The following is a 20,383-nucleotide window of genomic DNA, read 5'->3' on the forward strand; positions in this document are numbered from 1 at the left end:
CCGCTCTTAAAATTTACTTATTAGATTTTTTTCAGGGCGGGCTAACTGTGATACTAGAACAGGGGTGGGCAATCTCAGTCCACGAGGGCCGGTGTCCCTGCAGGTTTTAGATCTCACCTTGGGTCAACACACCTGAATCACATGATTAGTTCGTTACCAGGCCTCTGGAGAACTTCAGGACATGTTGAGGAGCTAATTTAGCCATTTAAATCAGCTGTGTTGGTTCAAGGACACATCTAAAACCTGCAGGGACACCGGCCCTCGTGGACTGAGATTGCCCACCCCTGTACTAGAAACAACTATGAAAACTGTGACACTATGATTACTATGAAGGCTATGAATCCACAAGGCATGAAGGTAAAACAGACGACCTGACAATGAACAAAGGAAGACAGAGGACTTAAATACACACAATAGGTGATCGGGGAAGTGGAAACACATGGGAAAACAGCTGACTAGAATGAACATAATGGTGTCACAGGTTAAGTGAAACTAAACACAATGACAAAGAAGACAAGACTCCTTCAAAATAAACCAGGAAACATGGAGACATAGACATGACAACACAAGTTTGACAGACTAGACTAGACAAGAAACCAAACACAAAAATCAAGGAGACAGATGATAAATGATGGCTAACCTAAAGCTCAGCTTAACCCTAAATAAGAATAAAACACGAACTAATAATCACAAACCTAACATAAGAAACTCAATAATACAGAATAAAATTCAAAATGCTGGCACTGCATGTCAGAGACCCAGCCAATGACAATTCTGAATATAAATTACATAGCAGTGAACTTTGAATTGAACTTAGAGCCAAGTTTTAGAATGATATATTTCCTGAATATTTTTTTTAAATATTTGTAGTGAAACAATAAATCATAGAATATCTTATTGTTAAAATCAATCAATTAGATGTGTATCTAAATTTAAATTAGAAAAGATATTCAAATTGGGTAATGGTTCACAAGAGGAAAACAGAGATATAATCATATTGCTATATCCATAGTTCATAGAACATATAGACTTAATTAAAGGCTACTAGGTAAGGGCGTGATCTTTTGAAAAGTCATACCAAAACTAGTAGGTCTGAAGAGCTATAAAAATGAGTGAGAACACGAGCTTGCTATATAGAAACACCTGACATCAAGCAGGGATGGAGAAAGCGGTGGCTTTCATCGGTCTGGTATTGGCTGTATGTTTGTTTCACCTGAACTCAGCTGCTGCCTTGGGTGTTTCTCTAAATGATTTGTATCAGAGGACTCCACTTACAGGGGCTGTAGCTGGTACTGTGGCTTCATCTGTGAATTGTAAGCCGCAGGGTAGCACTCGTCTACCTGTATTCTCAATGGATGGAGATTTCACTATTGGTGGTATTTTTTCTATTCACAACTATGTGCACACAGTTAACAATAACTACACCACCATGCCTGAGCCAGTAAGATGCAGTGGGAGGTCAGTAAGAGAGAGAGATTGGTGCTAAAAGGATGTTGGACTGAGTAGCAATTAAATATTCTGATGTTCAAAGATGCTGCATTGCTTTTGTACTGGGCTGAAAAGTCTTTGTTTTTATTTTAGTATATGTAAAAATACTGAGTAATCCATAGACATTCTGCTTATTGTTTTAAAAACTGAAATTATATAGTGTGTTAAGCAATTGCTTTATAAATGTGTTATTTTATATTTTTATATAAAAATAATCTGACTTCCTGTTTGTATTTTACATTAGTTTCTCATAATAAATTGCTCAGGGTTACGCTTTCATGCCCTTAATCAAAAGATAAATTACAGTGATCATCTGACCGTAGTCCAAAAATGCCTGTTTGTTAGGGTGATTTCTTGAAATTTAACCTGACCTAAGTCTTTGTAGGCTAAATTCTAACGGTAACATAATTGTGTGTCTCCAGCATGGAATCTCGAGAGCTGCGATTCTCACGTGCAATGATCTTTGCCATTGAACAGATTAACAACAGCACAGAGCTGCTACCTGGAATCAAACTCGGGTATCAGATCTATGACTCGTGTGCATCAGTGCTTGTGGCGGTGCATGTGGCATTTCAGTTTTTGAATAGCTTGGACCCTGTGTTTTACATTGGCAATAACTGCTCCCAGTCTGGTATGGTGATGGCTGTTGTTGGTGAGTCTGGGTCTACACCATCCATCAGCTTGTCACGAGTCATCAGTTCTTTTAACGTTCCTCAGGTAAATATTTGAATTTCTGGAAACTTTAGATTGAAAATATGGATGTGAATTAGTAAATGGCAATCTTTGTATTTCTAATAAGCATGCACATAAGTTTTGATTGTGCCGTCCTAAAAAGAGTTTTGTTTCCTCTTTTGCTTTAGGTGAGCCACTTTGCCACATGTGCATGCTTGTCTGACAAGCAGCAGTACCCGAATTTCTTCAGAACAATTCCCAGTGATAAGTTCCAAGCTGGTGCACTAGCCAAGATGGTAAAACACTTTGGCTGGACTTGGATAGGTGCTGTTCGATCAGATTCGGATTATGGAAATAATGGCATGGCATCTTTTCTAGAAGCAGCACAAAAAGAGGGGATCTGTGTGGAATACTCTGTATCTTTCTATCGGACTCACCCACATAGCAGGATCCAGAGAGTAGCAGATGTTATCCGCAGGTTTCCACATTACAAATATTAACTGTGTGGAGATTAGTTTACATTCTTAAAAATAAATGTTTTGTGGTGACATATTCCACAGTAAGTTGTTGAGATTGATACTTTGCATTTTACACAGTTAAAAACAAAAAAGCTTCTAATGTGTTATGTTGTCTCTCAAGGTCTACAGCTATGGTTATTGTGGCATTTGCAGCTATAGGGGATATGGCAATCCTGTTGGAGGAGCTTTCACGTGAGCCTTCCCCACCTCGCCAGTGGATAGGCAGTGAGGCATGGGTAACCAGCCCAGAATTAACAAGTTTCAGTTTCTGTGCTGGGGCCATTGGATTTGGGATTCAGAAGTCTTTAATCCCAGGTCTCAGAGATTTCCTGCTAAATCTGTCTCCCTCTCAAGTAGCAGCCTCTGCATTGCTTACGGAGTTCTGGGAGGATGCATTCAACTGCACACTGAAAAAAAGTAATAAAGTGTTCTTAGTTTTAAAATTACTCTGACAAACTCATGGTGTTATAAAGTCTGCTGCTGCTTCATGAGCAAATCCATTTCCACAACATAATGAAATATGAATTTGAAAAAGGATGCATCAGTGAAAATAATCTCACTTGATATAAAGACTTTTAGGTCAAGTTCAAGTATTTTAGTTCTAATGTGTTTTTTTTTAACCCTTTGTCAAATCTGAGTTTGAGTGTTAAGATAATTGGTTACATGTATCAGAGAGAAGGCATCTAAAATTTTTCATTCAATGGTGAAATCATCTGCCCTGTCTTTCTGTATCTGTAGGTGCTGCTGCTACAAAGAATAACGTGTGTGATGGAAAAGAAGACATACAGAATCTCCAAAGCCCATATACTGACACATCTCAGCTTAGAATTACTAACATGGTGTACAAGGCTGTGTATGCAATATCACATGCCATTCATAATGCAGTGTGTCAGAGAAAAAACGTCACATCTCAGTGTGACAAACTGACCAGGTTAGAGTCCAAACAGGTCAGTCAAAAATCAGTTCTGGTGACTTCATTACCCATATTAAAATGCTAATGTAAATTAATTATTAATAGTAAAAGTAAAAATTATTACAGAGTATTGTTTTCTTTTTTTCCTCTCCCCTCTCATCCTGCCTGATCCTTTCAGGTTTTAAATCAGCTGAAAACAGTGAACTTTTCTCAAAACGGTTATGACATGTCATTTAATGATAATGGGGATCCTGTAGCAATTTATGAGCTGGTTAACTGGCAAAAAGGTAAAAGTGGAGATGTTAAAATGGTATCTGTAGGGCTGTACGATGCTTCACTGCCAATGGGCCAGGAGTTCCGGATCAATAGAAACATAACCTGGATGGAGGGTACCCCAAAAGTAATGACAATCTGAATTAAACTTTAAAGAATGGAATTATTACAGCTGTGTAATAATTACATCTATTCTGCTGTTTTTATGTCTTTTACAGGTGCCAGTGTCAGTGTGTAGTGCCAGTTGTCCTCCAGGAACTCGTAAAGTGCTGCAGAAAGGAAAACCCATCTGCTGCTATGATTGTATACCATGTCCTGAGGGCGAGATTAGTAATACTACAGGTAGAGAAGAATTATTTCCATATTTCCTAAAATGCCTTTATGGCAAATGTCTGTAACACTGAATATTTTACAAGAAGCCCTCTCTGATTTTCTTTATTCTTTCCATTTAGATTCTGCTGATTGTTTACCCTGCCACAAAGAGTTCTGGCCTAATGCAAAGAGAGACACTTGTATCCCTAAGCCTGTAGAATTTCTTTCATTTCAAGACATCCTAGGGATCATCCTGGCTACGTTTTCAGTTCTTGGTGCTTGTCTGGCCATCATAACTGCGGCTGTATTCTTTTATCACAGGACATCTCCAATTGTCAGGGCCAACAACTCTGAGCTGAGCTTCCTGCTGCTCATCTCACTGACTCTGTGTTTCTTATGTTCATTAACTTTCATTGGAGCACCATCTGATTGGTCCTGCATGCTGCGTCACACTGCGTTTGGCATCACCTTTGTACTCTGTATCTCCTGTGTACTTGGGAAAACTATAGTGGTTTTAATGGCTTTTAAAGCTACACTTCCAGGAAGCAATGTGATGAAATGGTTTGGTCCTCCACAACAAAGAATGACTGTTGTGTCTTTCACCTTCATTCAAGTTTTAATATGTACTATTTGGTTGGTACTTAGCCCTCCATTCCCAATTAAAAATCTAACCACATACAAGGAGAAAATCATACTGGAATGCGATTTAGGCTCTGCTGTTGGCTTCTGGGCTGTGCTCGGTTACATAGGCCTACTTGCTGCCTTTTGTTTTGTTTTAGCTGTCTTAGCCCGCAAATTACCTGATAATTTCAATGAAGCCAAATTCATCACTTTCAGCATGCTAATATTCTGTGCAGTGTGGATCACCTTTATCCCAGCATATGTCAGTTCTCCTGGGAAATTCACTGTAGTTGTGGAGATTTTTGCCATTCTGGCCTCCAGCTTTGGACTAATAATGTGTATATTTGCTCCAAAGTGTTTTATCATTTTGTTTAAGCCCGAGAAGAACACCAAGAAAAATTTGATGAACAAAAACCAATCATAGTATATCCTTGGTTCAAAAATGGTTACTATTGCAAGCAGACATTTTACAGTTTACATAATAGTACGTAATAAAATTCTTTAGTTTTAGTTGTTATTTAAATTAAATAAATATAATACTTTCTGTGAAAAATTTCTTAATATACATATAATGTTATTCAATTATACATTATTTAGACCTGTATTTCTTAATGTAAGAATAATTATTCCAAAGTTAAGAAACTAAATAAATTCATGTTCCCATGTAAACATGATTTTGTTCAGAGTTTTTTCTCGGTGGTTAGATACCATTGCTTCTAATATTTCCATTTGTATCAAAAGCTAAGGGAAAAATTACCAGCATAAATGTAATGTGAAATGAGTAAAGTTTGCCACGGTATATGTTTATGCCTGGAATTTAATTATGATGAATTCACTGTTTTCCACTGGGAATTCCTGTGTTTGCATCTGGATGCTACTTTGAAATTTACCACACATCTAAATGTTGCACAAGCAAGCACACGGCTGTAGCTTCCCAAAGCAAAGCAGTACCTACCACAACTTCACCTACCAGAAAATAGCACAGCAACATTTACAAAACAAAAGACTGCCCTGGCATTAAACCATCAAATCAGTGTTCACTCAAGCATAGCATATAGTTAGGGTATTAACCAGGGTTTACAGGGAGTGCAGAATTATTAGGCAAGTTGTATTTTTGAGGAATAATTTTATTATTGAACAACAACCATGTTCCAATGAACCCAAAAAACTCATTAATATCAAAGCTTAATGTTTTTGGAAGTAGTTTTTAGTTTGTTTTTAGTTTTAGCTATTTTAGGGGGATATCTGTGTGTGCAGGTGACTATTACTGTGCATAATTATTAGGCAACTTAACAAAAAACAAATATATACCCATTTCAATTATTTATTTTTACCAGTGAAACCAATATAACATCTCCACATTCACAAATATACATTTCTGACATTCAAAACCAAAACAAAAACAAATCAGCGACCAATATAGCCACCTTTCTCTGCAAGGACACTCAAAAGCCTGCCATCCATGGATTCTGTCAGTGTTTTGATCTGTTCACCATCAACATTGCGTGCAGCAGCAACCACAGCCTCCCAGACACTGTTCAGAGAGGTGTACTGTTTTCCCTCCTTGTAAATCTCACATTTGATGATGGACCACAGGTTCTCAATGGGATTCAGATCAGGTGAACAAGGAGGCCATGTCATTAGTTTTTCTTCTTTTATACCCTTTCTTGCCAGCTACACTGTGGAGTACTTGGACGCGTGTGATGGAGCATTGTCCTGCATGAAAATCATGTTTTTCTTGAAGGATGCAGACTTCTTCCTGTACCACTGCTTTTCCTTCCTCTCTTTCTTTCTCCCTTTCCTATCCCCCAGTCATGTCTGTCCCATCTGTAACAACTGAAAATAAAATAAATAATAACACCAAAGTTTGATCAAATGGACCAATACGGCAATGCCATGATGATCCATTTGGCAAAATAAATCCATTTGGTATCCTTGTTGGTCTTCAGACAACAATTCTGACGGCTAAAGAACCAAATGGGACAGACAAAAGAAAAAAAAAAAAAAAGAAAAAAAAAAGAAGAAGGTGTCTTCCAGAAACTGGCAGTAGGACTGGGAGTTGAGCTTGACTCCATCCTCAACCCGAAAAGGCCCCACAAGCTCATCTTTGATGATACCAGCCCAAACCAGTACTCCACCTCCACCTTGCTGGCGTCTGAGTCGGACTGGAGCTCTCTGCCCTTTACCAATCCAGCTGGCCCATCAAGACTCACTCTCATTTCATCAGTCCATAAAACCTTAGAAAAATCAGTCTTGAGATATTTCTTGGCCCAGTCTTGACGTTTCAGCTTGTGTGTCTTGTTCAGTGGTGGTCGTCTTTCAGCCTTTCTTACCTTGGCCATGTCTCTGAGTATTGCACACCTTGTGCTTTTGGGCACTCCAGTGATGTTGCAGCTCTGAAATATGGCCAAACTGGTGGCAAGTGGCATCTTGGCAGCTGCACGCTTGACTTTTCTCAGTTCATGGGCAGTTATTTTGTGCCTTGGTTTTTCCACATGCTTCTTGCGACCCTGTTGACTATTTTGAATGAAACGCTTGATTGTTTGATGATCACGCTTCAGAAGCTTTGCAATTTTAAGACTGCTGCATCCCTCTGCAAGATATCTCACTAATTTTGACTTTTCTGAGCCTGTCAAGTCCTTCTTTTGACCCATTTTGCCATAGGAAAGGAAGTTGCCTAATAATTATGCACACCTGATATAGGGTGTTGATGTCATTAGACCACACCCCTTCTCATTACAGAGATGCACATCCCCTAATATGCTTAATTGGTAGTAGGCTTTCGAGCCTATACAGCTTGGAGTAAGACAACATGCATGAAGAGGATGATGTGGACAAAATACTCATTTGCCTAATAATTCTGCACTCCCTGTAAAGTATAGTGAGTTCCAGAGGCAGAGGTATAGTTCTATTTGTTTAAGTGCTGGAGTACACTGGTCATGCACAAGCCCAAAATGCATGTATATGTTCAAGTTATTTGTTTCTAAGGCTACTTAACCACGGTGGTAGGTGTACATATGTCATTTAAACATAAATGAGTAAAAGTGATTGAAAGTTAGACTGAGTTTGAACTGTACTTCGACCTTACCACAGTGACAAATTCAGTCCTCTGCTGTATAGATACAGAAAAGGGTTGGTTTATTAGAAAGTATTGCATATAAACATGAAATCTTTGTTACTGTTTATCTGTGCTGTGTGTCAAACAACAGAAACATTATCTATTACCATTATGTAGCAAATACTGACCCATCACTGTTTGTTTGCTTTTGTTTGTTTGTTTCATTGTTTTTGGTTTGTTTCTTTGTTTGCATTCAATGAAATACGACAGGAAATTAATTGAAATGTGAACAAAATTAGGGACATTTTTAACAAAAACAGGGAAATTGTTTTATGTCAAATAATACTTGTTTTAGATTTCTTAATTATTTTATAATTAAGAAATTATTTATTAGTATAAATTATTATACTAATAATTTAGTATTGTAAAACCAAGACACTTCCATTTTTTCTTTGCAAAGTAAAAGCCACCTAGAGCTCTGCTTGTCCACCACTACTACGTCCAGTTGGTTAGCCATGGCCAGTTTGTTATAGAATAGAATAGAATAGATTAGAATAGAATAGAATAATCCTTTAATTGTCCAACAGGGGGAAGTTTGGTTGTAACATTGGCAAAAAACCACATATAGAAACAGAACAGGACACAGAACATAGAATGCAAACACACAAAATATACATATTTACTAGCGGTGCAACAATACTCATATCGATATTGAACCGTTCGATACAGTGCTTTCGGTTCGGTACGCATATGTATCGAACAATACAACATTTTTTATTTATTTTATCAACTTTTCTTCTGACGATCGTCAGATCGTCGTGAGCGCTCAGTGGATCTGCGTTCGACTACTCCGCCTAGGCTGCACTGTCGAGTGCAGATCCAGTGAGCGCAGCGCAAGCTAGCAAGACAGAAGCTAAGCTCGTTGCAACATGGCAACTACCTCAACGCTACCCGAAATTGAACCTCCCCCACCCTCATTCAGATCTGGCGTTTGGAACTATCTTGGTTTTCATGTGAAGCATGACCCTGATGGTAAGCGCGTCATGGACAAAAGTAAAACAGTATGTCGGATGTGCCACGCAATGCTCAATTTGTGGGAACTAGTGCGTTAGCGCAGTTAGCTTGTTAACGTGTTGACGCCGTCCAACCCCCCACACGGGGCGATCTGCGGTAACTCGTTAACGGAGATTTGGGGCGTTATGGCGTTAATGTAATTTTAACGAGATTAACACTGACAGCACTAGTGGGAACACAACGAATATGACTGCACATTTACGCCGACATCATCCTAGTGCAAAGACAAGTGGAAGCAGACAAAAACAACAAGCACGCATGCTACAAACTTTACCCGAGTCATTTAGACAGTCTTAGCACATGATTTTCCTTATGGGGACCTGATATGTTTAATATGCTGCTGAGAATATAGCCCAGAAGAAGCGTATAGTAAAGCTTTTATTTTGGAAAGAGCCATTTCTCTGTAATAAACTCTCTTTTCCAAAGATGAGTGATTTCTCGATCAGATATTTATTTTTTTTTATTTTGTTGTTTCAGCAACATTATATTTAAAAACTGTACTTTTGAGTTAAAATGTATATTTATAATTTTAATAAATGATAAATTAAAAAGGCATGAACATTTTTTTGTATCGAAAAAATATCGAACCGTGTCACCAAAGTATCGAACCGAACCGAACCATGAATTTTGTGTGTCGTTGCACCCCTAATATTTACATCATGGACAATAGTTACCAAAACAGTACTGTACAGTTATTAAAATTAAAGTACAGGTAAGTGGTAAACCCAGGTTGTAGTGTGCAAACAGAGTAGGATACTGAAAGATGTTTAAATAGTTAAGAATATTTAGAATAATTAGAAAAGTACAGATTGTGTATTGTACCTGTGCGTTAAAAAGTAGACATGTCACTTCCAATAAGTTAGTATATATAAACTGAGAAAAGTAATTTGCAAGTTATAACAGTTGTAGTTGTTTGATTGATTAGTGCAAAGTACAGCGCTGATGTAAACATCTATGTTCGTTGGGAGCAGTTTTGATTGTACAGTCTGACAGCTGCAGGGTGGAAGGACCTGCGGAAATGCTTCTTCATGCATTAATGTCTGTATCTTGAAATCCCACAAGATCTTTGGGGCGTGTCTCATTTGAATGCAGCACTACGGACGATACCTACCGTCATCATTACCATTACGCCATGGCAGCAGTGATCAATGAGATCCTTGGCTATAAGTTGAACAGCTACAAGGAGCAGTGCCCTCCATGGAGAAGGAGATTAGAGTCTAAGATCAAGGTTGCACGGAGAGAGGTTAGCCAGCTATTGGAGCTGCAGAAAGGTGACAAAGAAGGTGCCTAAGAAGTACAGCAAGCTGTCCATACCTGAGGCCTTGGAAACTACCAAGCAACGAGTCACAGCCTTGGCCAGCCGCTTGAAGAGGTACACCAGAGAGATAGAAGGCAGGAGAATAAACCAGCTGTTCTTCACAGAATCAGCCAAGTTGTACTCTCAGTGGCAGGGGAACAACATGAGAACAGCCCCTCCAAGGCTGGAAACAGAGCAATATTGAAAGGGCATAGGGGAGAAGGATGCAACCCATAACAGCAATGCTCTGTGGCTAGTGGATCTGAGAGCAGACCACAGCAACCTCCCTGTACAGGGTCCTGTAATCATCACAGTGACAGACATCCAAGAAAGGCTCTCTAGTTTGAAGAGTTGGACAGCACCAGGCCCCAACATGGTTCATGTCTACTGGCTGAAGAGGCTGACTGCACTCCATCAGCGCCTGGCAGCACAAATGAGCTACTAGTTGACAAGAGACACGCGGAATGGCTAACTGAAGGACGGACAGTCCTGATCCTCAAGGACCCCCAGGAGGAGGAGATAGAAGCCACTGACATCAAGACCAAGAAGCTGCTTACCATGCATGGAGGGTTTCACCCTAAGTCCAGCACCCTGAAGCTGCATGCTAAGTGGAAAGGAGGCCGGGACTAGTTAGTGACAGCATCACAGTCCAGGATGAGGCAACGAACATTCACAAATACATCAGGAAGATGGCCCCAACTGACCGCGTGCTCAGTGAATACCTCAGGCAGCAGAAACCCAAGAAAGGTTTCTGCACGGTATGTACCACCGGCAGATAGAGGAGGTGGCCAACATCCAGAAATCCTACCAGTGGCTGGACAAAGCTGAACTGAAAAACAGCACAGAAGCACTAATCGTGGCAGCACAGAAACAAGCTCTGAGCACAAGATCCATAGACGCTAGGGTCTATCACACCAGGCAAGACCCCAGGTGCAGGCTGTGTAAAGATGCCCCGAGACAATCCAGCACACAACAGCAGGGTGCAAGATGCTAGCAGGCAGGGCATACATGAAATGCCATAACCAAGTGGCCGGCATAGTATACAGAAACATCTGTGCCGAATATGGCCTGGAAGTCCCAAGGTCAAACTGGGAGACACCCCCTAGGGTGGTGGAAAATGACAATGCTAAGGGTCCTGTAGGAAGTCCTGTGGGACTTCCAGATACAGATGAACAAAATGGTAGTGACTAAGCAACTGGACATAGAGGTGGTATACAAACAGAAGAAAACGGTCGTAGTGATAGATGTAGCGGTTCTGAATGACAGCAACATCAGGAAGAAGGAGCACGAGAAGCTGGAGAAGACAGAAGTCCTAAACACAAACTTAGCAACGTAGCATATGTTGTACAGTGTAGCAAGGAATGCTCAGCCCTCTACATTAAATGCATGGCACAACATAGAAGAGCCACGTCAAACGGACAAGACTCTGATGTCATCTGCATCTTAAGGACAAAGGTCACTCTTTCGAGGATGCCAATCTTCACATTTTGGACAGAGAAGACAGATGGTTTGAAAGAGGAGTGAAAGAAGCCATCTATGTCTACTGTGAACGACTATCTTTGAACAGAGGCGGTGGTTTACGACACGCACTGTTTGCCATCTATAATCCAGTTTCGAGATCCCCTCCCAAACGCCTTAACGCCCACTTACATCCTGTCCTTTGGACATCAGGAAATCACATGCTAGGGTGTGGCTAGGTTTCACAGTGGGTTCACCCGAAACCTTGGCTGATTGTGATCCACACCCATTTTCATACCTTGGCTCGTGTGATTAGGTAGAGGATCAACATGGGGTTCATGTCCCTCTTTGGGGACACTCCCATAGGGCGTGTCCCCTATTGGTCAAATGGTGGGACTCCACCATTTGACCTTAGACCTGAAGAAGCTTCTTGGATGAGACGTGAAATGTCTTAAAGCAACTTAAAGAAGTCCAGATGCTTTTCTTTCCAAGCTCCTAGACTACAATGACCTGGATGACAGAGAACCTTCACAGACATACTAACATATTTGGGGGTTTGATGGGAGACATGGTTTTGTTCACTTTACTATAACCAGAACTGAGACTGTAGCCAGGATCACATTAAATTAATATTAAATGTATATTGTATCATCGAGAATTTAAAACATGTTTTGTTTTGCATATTACAAACAAAGAAATGAGTGGGGGATCATGTTTTGCTTGACCAGTGTTTGCCAGCAAACATTTACTCTTAAAATTTGTCTGTTTTTAATTCTAATTCCAGAGAATTTAATTTTAAAGGTAAAGCAGAGGTAAGTTTTTTTTATAGCATTATAACAAATTTTCTGTATTGTATTTTTAAAATAACTGAAGTGAAGCAATGAATCTTGAAATTTATTATTGTTACAAAAAACTATTTAGAACCCAGAAAATCATATTTAAATAGAGAAATAGTTTGCTGGAGGAGAACCAGTATGAGATAAGATATGACCAGTAGAAATTATTTATGCATAGATCTCGGTAATGGGCATGTTCTTTTTAGGGGTAGAACAAAAGACTTTTGTCTTAAGACCTATAAAAACCAGTGTAAACACGCTTACACCCATATACAGACACCTGACATCAAGCAGGGATGGAGATAGCAGCTCTTTTTGTTAGTTTGATATTGACTTTCTGTTTGTTTCACCTGACCACAGCGCTTGCCTTGGGTGTGTCCCTAGATCGTTTCAATCAAAAGATTACACTTATAGATGATCAGGTTGATACTGTGGATTCACCTGTAAAATGCAAGCTGCAGAATAGCACTCGTCCACCTGCATTCTCAATGGATGGAGACTACATTATTGGTGGTATTTTTTCCATTCACTCCTACATTCACACAGTTGACAGTAACTACACCACCATGCCTGAGCCAGTAAGATGCAAAGGGAGGTTAGTAAGAGAGAGAAGTATGTTGTTCTGTGTGAGGAAAAAAATATTCTAACATTATGCTCAAGATCCATTATTGCCTATTTTGTACTGATTTTCCATAACTGTGTGCTGAAATTAATTTCTAATGTAACCTTTGATTAAAAAAAATACAATAAATAAATGTTCATAGCTGCAAACTCTAAATCTTCCTAGACTGTATATTCTGTTCTGTTCTGTTGTAATTTAACCTGATTCAAATTAAAACAGTGACATAATTATCTGTTTCCAGCATTAATACACGTGAGCTGCGCTTTTCACGTGCAATGGTCTTTGCCATCGAACAGATTAACAACAACACAGAGCTGTTGCCTGGAATCAAACTGGGGTATCAGATCTATGACTCGTGTGCATCAGTGCTTGTGACGGTGCATGTGGCATTTCAGTTTTTAAATAGCTTGGACCCTGTGTTTTACATTGGCAATAACTGCTCCCAATCTGGTATGGTGATGGCTGTTGTTGGTGAGTCTGGGTCTACACCATCCATCAGCTTGTCACGAGTCATCAGTTCTTTTAACATTCCTCAAGTAAATATTTGAATTTCTGGATAAAGTTTGACTTTAAAATATGCCTGTGCATGACTTTAACACTGCAGTACATTGTTACACTGCTATATTAATTAATTAATTTATTTGATTTTTGTTTTGTTTTATCACTTTAGGTGAGCTACTTTGCCACATGTGCATGCTTGTCTGACAAGCAGCAGTACCCGAATTTTTTCAGAACAATCCCCAGTGACCAGTTTCAAGCTGGTGCACTAGCAAAGTTGGTAAAACAGTTTGGCTGGACTTGGATAGGTGCTGTCCGGTCAGATTCAGATTATGGAAATAATGGCATGGCATCTTTTCTAGAAGCAGCACAGAAAGAGGGGATCTGTGTGGAATACTCTGTATCCTTCTATCGGTCCCACCCACAGAGCAGGATCCAGAGAGTAGCAGATGTTATCCGCAGGTTTCTACATGACAGAAATGACTTGTGTGGCAATTAATTTATTCTCCTAAAGATAAATATTTTATGCTGTCAAATACCACAATAATATGTTGTATAAAGTTTTTTGACTAGTCAGGTATAGTAGAAAAGTGCTAAATATGAACCCATCCATTTACCATTTATCAATAACTTACTTAAATAAATATAGTTGAAAATCTTTCTAATATATTATGTTGTCTCTCAAGGTCCACAGCTATGGTTATTGTGGCATTTGCAGCTTTAGGAGACATGAGGATCCTGTTGGAGGAACTATCACGTGAGCCTTTTCCACCTCGCCAGTGGATAGGCAGTGAGTCATGGGTAACCAGTCCAGAATTAACAAAATTCAGTTTCTGTGCTGGGGCCATTGGATTTGGGATTCAGAAATCTGTAATCCCAGGTCTCAGAGAGTTTCTACTCAATCTCTCACCCTCTCAAGTTGCTGCCTCTGCAGTGCTTACTGAGTTCTGGGAGGATGCATTCAACTGCAAAATGAAAAAAAGTAACTTTAATTCAACGAATTTGGTTACTCATAGAATTTCACCATTGGAACTGTTCTGATTTACTGTCCGTGATAAATGCTAACTTGATTGGTTAAATGCATCAAATAAGAGAGGTCTGAAATTTGTTTTGACTTTTAATAGTATAAACATCTGTTCATGTTTTAGGTGCTGTTGGAGACATGAATATGTGTAATGGAACTGAAGATATACAGAATCTCCAAAGCCAATATACTGACACATCTCAGCTCAGAATTACTAACATGGTGTACAAGGCTGTGTATGCAATAGCACATGCCATTCATAATGCAGTATGCCATGGAAAAAATGTCACAGCTCAGTGTAGAAAACTAACCAAGTTAGAGTCTAAACAGGTCAGTTGAAATGAACAAGTCCGTGTTAATGTTTTTTGTTATCTCTAATGTACTTTGAATGAAATCAAATATGAATTAATTTGTGCTGTTTTTCTTTCTTTCCCCTCCCTTTTTCTGTTTTTATAATTTCACAGGTTTTGACTCAGATGAAGAAAGTAAATTTTTCCCAAAACAGATATGATGTGTCATTTAACGCTAATGGGGATCCTGTGGCTATCTATGAGTTGGTTAACTGGTGGAAAACTGAGACTGGCATAACTGAGATAGTAACTGTAGGGTTATATGATGCATCACTGCCAGCAGGCCAGGAGTTCCAGATTAACAGAAGCATAAACTGGATGGAGGGTAGCACAAAAGTAACGAGTAAAAGGACAAGAGTCTGGCAAATAAAACTTTGGTAAACATAATCATAGCAAATATTTGCAGTTATTACATAGCCTTTATGTCTTCACAGGTGCCGGTGTCAGTGTGCAGTGCCAGTTGTCCTCCAGGAACTCGTAAAGTGCTGCAGAAAGGAAAACCCATCTGCTGCTATGACTGTATACCATGTCCTGAGGGAGAGATAAGTAATATTACAGGTAAAATAATATTTTTGCCCACGCATGTAAAATGTGATAGGGTGGATATCTACAATAATATGAATGATTGAAATATTACAATTCTTATAATTCTTGTTTTTAATTTATGTATTTATTTCAATCAGATTCGGCTGATTGTTTACCATGTCACAAGGAATTCTGGCCTAATAGAAAGAGAGACACTTGTATCCCTAAGCCTGTAGAGTTTCTTTCATTTCAAGATCTCCTAGGAATTATCCTGGCTACACTCTCAGTTCTGGGTGCTTGTCTGGCCATTATGACTGCGGCTGTATTCTTTCATCACAGGACATCTCCAATTGTCCGAGCCAACAACTCTGAGCTGAGCTTCCTGCTGCTCATCTCACTGACTCTGTGTTTCTTATGTTCATTAACTTTCATTGGAGCACCATCTGAGTGGTCATGCATGCTGCGTCACACTGCATTTGGCATCACCTTTGTACTCTGTATCTCCTGTGTACTTGGGAAAACTATAGTGGTTTTAATGGCTTTTAAAGCTACACTTCCAGGAAGCAATGTGATGAAATGGTTTGGTCCTCCACAACAAAGAATGACTGTTGTGTCTTTCACCTTCATTCAAGTTTTAATATGTACTGTATGGTTGGTGCTTAGCCCTCCATTCCCAATTAAAAATCTAACCACATACAAGGAGAAAATCATACTGGAATGTGCATTAGGCTCTGCTGTAGGCTTCTGGGCTGTTCTTGGTTACATAGGTCTACTTGCTGCCTTTTGTTTTGTTTTAGCTGTCTTAGCCCGCAAATTACCTGATAATTTCAATGAAGCCAAGCTTATCACCTTCAGCATGTTGATATTCTGTGCAGTGTGGATCACCTTTATCCCAGCATATGTCAGCTCTCCTGGGAAATTCACTGTAGTTGTGGAGATTTTTGCCATTCTGGCCTCCAGCTTTGGACTAATGCTGTGTATATTTGCTCCAAAGTGTTTCATCATAATATTTAAGCCTGAGAAGAACACCAAGAAATACGTCATGAATAAGGATAGGATTTAGAGGTTTCGCACTTAAAATGGCAACAGTAGTTTCAAAATACACACCTTCAACACAATCAGCAAATCACTTGATCTTCAGTTTTAAGTGAAATCAAATATTTACCTTAAGATTTTCAAAATGTCAATTTCTGAATTTCTGAATCATTTACTATTTTTCAATGCAATTGATTAAGGTCATTTTTTTTTCAAGGCACAAAAATAAAAGTCACATTTCATGATAACAGTATCTTGTTCTGAGTCTTTTTTTGAGTTGTTTGATATTGTTTGAACCATCCCTCTGCAGATGATCAGTTAGCTGTTTTGCAACTACTCTTTTAAGAATTTTTTCGATAAAAGGGAGGTTAGCCCATAATTAGCTATGACAGCTGGGTCAAGTGAACATCATATCAAGCAGGCCCTGAGTAAATATGATTATCCCATCTGTACATTTGTCAAGTCTGGGAAGGCACCTAAAGAATGCTCCAGGCAATAAAGAGGAGAAGAAGGACAACTGCTACCTAAGTGAAAACCCCTAAGTGCCAGGAGATTTGCCATGATTTATACATCGGGGAAATCAGACATCCTCTGGTTAAGTGGATGGCACAACATTGAAGAGCTACTTTGTCAGGCCATGACTCTGCAGTCTATTTACACCTAGATGCCAGTGGCCGCTCTTTTAATGATGAGAATTTTCACATCCTGGATAGGGAGGAACGCTGTTGGAGCGAGGAGTCAAGGAGGCCATTTATGCAAAAAGGGAAAGAACATCTCTGAATTGAGGAGGAGGCCCAAGGTTACATTTTTCACCATCTTACAATGCTGTGATTGCAGCCATTCCCCAACTCATTAGTGGGGAGTTGTCATTACCATTTGCATATTAATGATCAAGAAACTGACGTCACAGTCCTTATCTTCGGTAACATCTGCCTCTCTAACATCAAGTTAAGGGAGTCCAGCTCTATCCCCACAACAGTACTGGCCTTCTGGATCAGTTTATTGCGTCTGTTGGCATCTGTGATTCCTCAACCTGCTGCCCCAGCATGCAACAGCATGGCACTGGCCACAACAAACTCATAAAACATCCTGAGAATTGCCAACACATGTTAAAAGACCTTAGCCACCTCAGAAAATAGAGATGACTCTGGCCCTCCTGTAGCATGTAGTGGTATTTTTAACCCAGTCTAGTTTATTATCGATCCCTTGTGATAACCCTATGTTGCTGAAAGAAAAGGAAATTTGAATTTCATTACACATATTTCTCTTTTAGCACTGCTAAAGGTCAGCTAAACATTCAGTACATACAGACTTAGGTGATGTAAAAGTATCTTTAGTACAATACTGAACCTGGTTACAAGTATTAGTTTATACAGTACAAGCCTACAACTATGACTTCATTACTTAGGAATGCTGCACCCTTGCTCACTTATTCATAGTGCTACTTCTTATAGCAACGTCACATTTTATAATATTACACATCTGAAACACAAGCTGGTGCAAGAGCCTCTGTAACATTTTCATTCTATATATTAAGACTTTCATTCAGTATATTAGTGGTTTATTTCATATATTTCAGTTTCATTCAATATATTCGAGGTACATTCTATAAAACAAAAGGGGGGAAACGCACCAGAGTTTTGAGCCGAACCAGACAGAGAAGCCGAACCAGACCCTCAAGCTGCTGACCATCAAAGTTAGAGCTTTTTACCTTCCGAGGGAGTTCAGTTCAGTTCTCCTTTCAGTTGTTTACATCCCTCCAAATGCTGATAAAGCTACAGCTGTTCCCAAAAAATCAGTGGTCTCCTGTCTGAATGACTACCGTCCTGTTGCACTGACATCCGTCAGTGCCTGGAGCGGCTGGTCAAAGGTCACATCTGCTCCTCCCTCCCTGACACACTGGACCCTCTTCAGTTTGCCTATCGGACAAACAGAGCCACAGAGGATGCCATCACCCTGGCAACGCACACCACCCTCACTCACCTGGAAAAAGGGAATACATATGCGAGGATGCTTTTCATCAACTACAGCTCGGCATTTAACACCATCATCCCCTCAAAACTTGCCACGAAGCTCGTCGACCTTGGGCTGGGAACACCAATCTGCAGATGGATTCAAACTTCCTCACAAACAGGCCCCAGGTGGTGAGAGTTGGTAAGCACACCTCCTCATCACTCATCCTAAACATAGGTACGCCACAGGGTTGTGTGCTTAGCCACCTCCTATATTCCCTGTTCACACACAACTGTGTTGCTAAACACGAGTCCAACATCATCATCAAGTATGCGGATGACACAACCATCATAGGCCTCATCACAGACAATGATGAGATGGCCTATAGAGAGGAGGTGATGGTACTGTACGAGTGGTGTCTGGAAAATAACCTGACTCTCAACATCAGCAAAACTAGAGAAATGATAGTGGACTACCGGAAACGACCAGTCAGGGAACACCAGCCCATCCACATCAACGGTGTCAAGGTCAAAAGGGTCAGCAGCTTCAAATTTCTTGGAGTCAACATCACCGAGGACTTCTCCTGGACCCTTCACACAGACACTGCTATCAGGAAAGCTCGCCAGCGGCTTTACTTCCTGAGGAGGCTGAGGAAGTTTGGCATGAACACCAACATCACCTCAAATTTCTACAGGTGTGCAATCGAGAGCTTGCTGACAAGCTGCATTACAGTTTGGTATGGAAGCTGCTCACTACAGAGGGTGGTGAAGGGCAGAGCACATCACTGGCATGAGGCTTCCTGCCATTCAGGACATTTATCTTCAACGATGCCTCGGTAAAGCACACAGCATCATCAAGGACCACAGCCACCCAGCATATCAGCTGTTCTCTTTGTTACCATCTGGCAGACGTTACAGGAGTTTGTCTGCTCAGATTACAAGACTTAAAAACAGTTTCTACCATCAAGCCATACGACATCTCAACCACAACAGTTAAACACACACAGCACACTCCACAGGACGCACTCAGAAGCTACCCTGCAGCTTCACAAGTACTCTGTTTAATCTGCACTGGTCACTCCACTTTATTGATATTTATATTTTTAAAAAGTGCAATACTGTAACAACTGCCACAAAAAAATAAAAAAACTTCTGTACTGTTTAGTTTGTATTGGTGCTCATTCCTGTGCAATATCCCATATGTCCCCCCCCTCACATTCCTATTTAAGATTTAGGATTTTCTTATTTAATCACTAGTGTGTACATATATTTATATATACATATATATATATATATTTAGTCAGTTAACTGAAAATCTCTTTTTTCTTTTACTGCATCTTATTAATATTTTGCTCTTTACTATTTTTCTATTATTTTTTATTATTTTATTTTATTTTCTACTGTACCATTCTGCTGAGTGCCTGTCTTCTGCTCGTCAAATACATTTCATTGCGATGTTAAACCTGTGCTAACTTGCATATGACAAATAAAACTGAAAACTGAAACTGAGCTATGGATGAACTCTATGAGATCATTATTGGACTTGAGAACAAAAATTCTGAAGCTGTCTTTATTGTGCATGGAGACTTCAACAGAGCCAACATAAAGAAAGTTGATGGCAGCTGATGGCAACATCAGTGAACTCACAGACTCTGTCACTGGATATATTGAAAAATGCATGGACGATATCATCACCAAAACCACCGTCTGCAAATATCCAAATTAGAAACCCTGGGTAAATAAAGACATTCGTGTTAAGCTCAAGGTGCGGACCTCTGCCTTTAACTCAGGGGATGCTGATGCATATAAAGCAGCCAGGTATGACCTTCAAAAGTCCATAAAAAAAGGCCAGAAAGA

General features: G+C 39.7%; 2 protein-coding genes across 2 annotated transcripts; both read left to right on the plus strand.

Moving 5' to 3' along the window:
• Positions 1–1,309: 1,309 nt before the first annotated feature.
• Positions 1,310–5,221, plus strand: LOC116330084 (extracellular calcium-sensing receptor-like). Its single transcript, XM_039622363.1, has 8 exons — positions 1,310–1,458; positions 1,911–2,205; positions 2,349–2,638; positions 2,800–3,095; positions 3,417–3,625; positions 3,770–3,991; positions 4,083–4,206; positions 4,317–5,221. The coding sequence occupies exons 1-8, from the start codon at positions 1,352–1,354 to the stop codon at positions 5,219–5,221; spliced, it is 2,448 nt and encodes an 815-aa protein (XP_039478297.1). The 5' UTR covers positions 1,310–1,351.
• A 7,748-nt stretch (positions 5,222–12,969) lies between these two features.
• On the plus strand, positions 12,970–16,602 carry LOC116330085 (extracellular calcium-sensing receptor-like). The gene is made up of 8 exons (XM_031752283.1): positions 12,970–13,115; positions 13,384–13,678; positions 13,813–14,102; positions 14,327–14,622; positions 14,789–14,994; positions 15,129–15,350; positions 15,449–15,572; positions 15,698–16,602. Exons 1-8 carry the CDS (start codon positions 13,009–13,011, stop codon positions 16,600–16,602), a joined length of 2,445 nt encoding a protein of 814 aa, XP_031608143.1. The 5' UTR covers positions 12,970–13,008.
• The last annotated feature ends 3,781 nt before the right edge of the window (positions 16,603–20,383 follow it).

This window comes from Oreochromis aureus, linkage group 14 (genome assembly GCF_013358895.1).
Source record: "Oreochromis aureus strain Israel breed Guangdong linkage group 14, ZZ_aureus, whole genome shotgun sequence".
NCBI lineage: Eukaryota > Metazoa > Chordata > Actinopteri > Cichliformes > Cichlidae > Oreochromis > Oreochromis aureus.

What these genes read in the sequence shown, in the direction of transcription:
- LOC116330084 (XM_039622363.1), top strand. Translation starts at nt 1,352, where the DNA reads ATGGATGGAGATTTCACTATTGGTGGTATTTTTTCTATTCACAACTAT. An exon ending in CCAGTAAGATGCAGTGGGAG is followed by an intron (nt 1,459 to 1,910) that starts GTCAGTAAGAGA and finishes GTGTGTCTCCAG; the next exon opens with CATGGAATCTCGAGAGCTGC. An exon ending in CGAGATTAGTAATACTACAG is followed by an intron (nt 4,207 to 4,316) that starts GTAGAGAAGAAT and finishes CTTTCCATTTAG; the next exon opens with ATTCTGCTGATTGTTTACCC.
- LOC116330085 (XM_031752283.1), top strand. Translation starts at nt 13,009, where the DNA reads ATGGATGGAGACTACATTATTGGTGGTATTTTTTCCATTCACTCCTAC. An exon ending in GTTCTTTTAACATTCCTCAA is followed by an intron (nt 13,679 to 13,812) that starts GTAAATATTTGA and finishes TTATCACTTTAG; the next exon opens with GTGAGCTACTTTGCCACATG. An exon ending in CAACTGCAAAATGAAAAAAA is followed by an intron (nt 14,623 to 14,788) that starts GTAACTTTAATT and finishes TTCATGTTTTAG; the next exon opens with GTGCTGTTGGAGACATGAAT.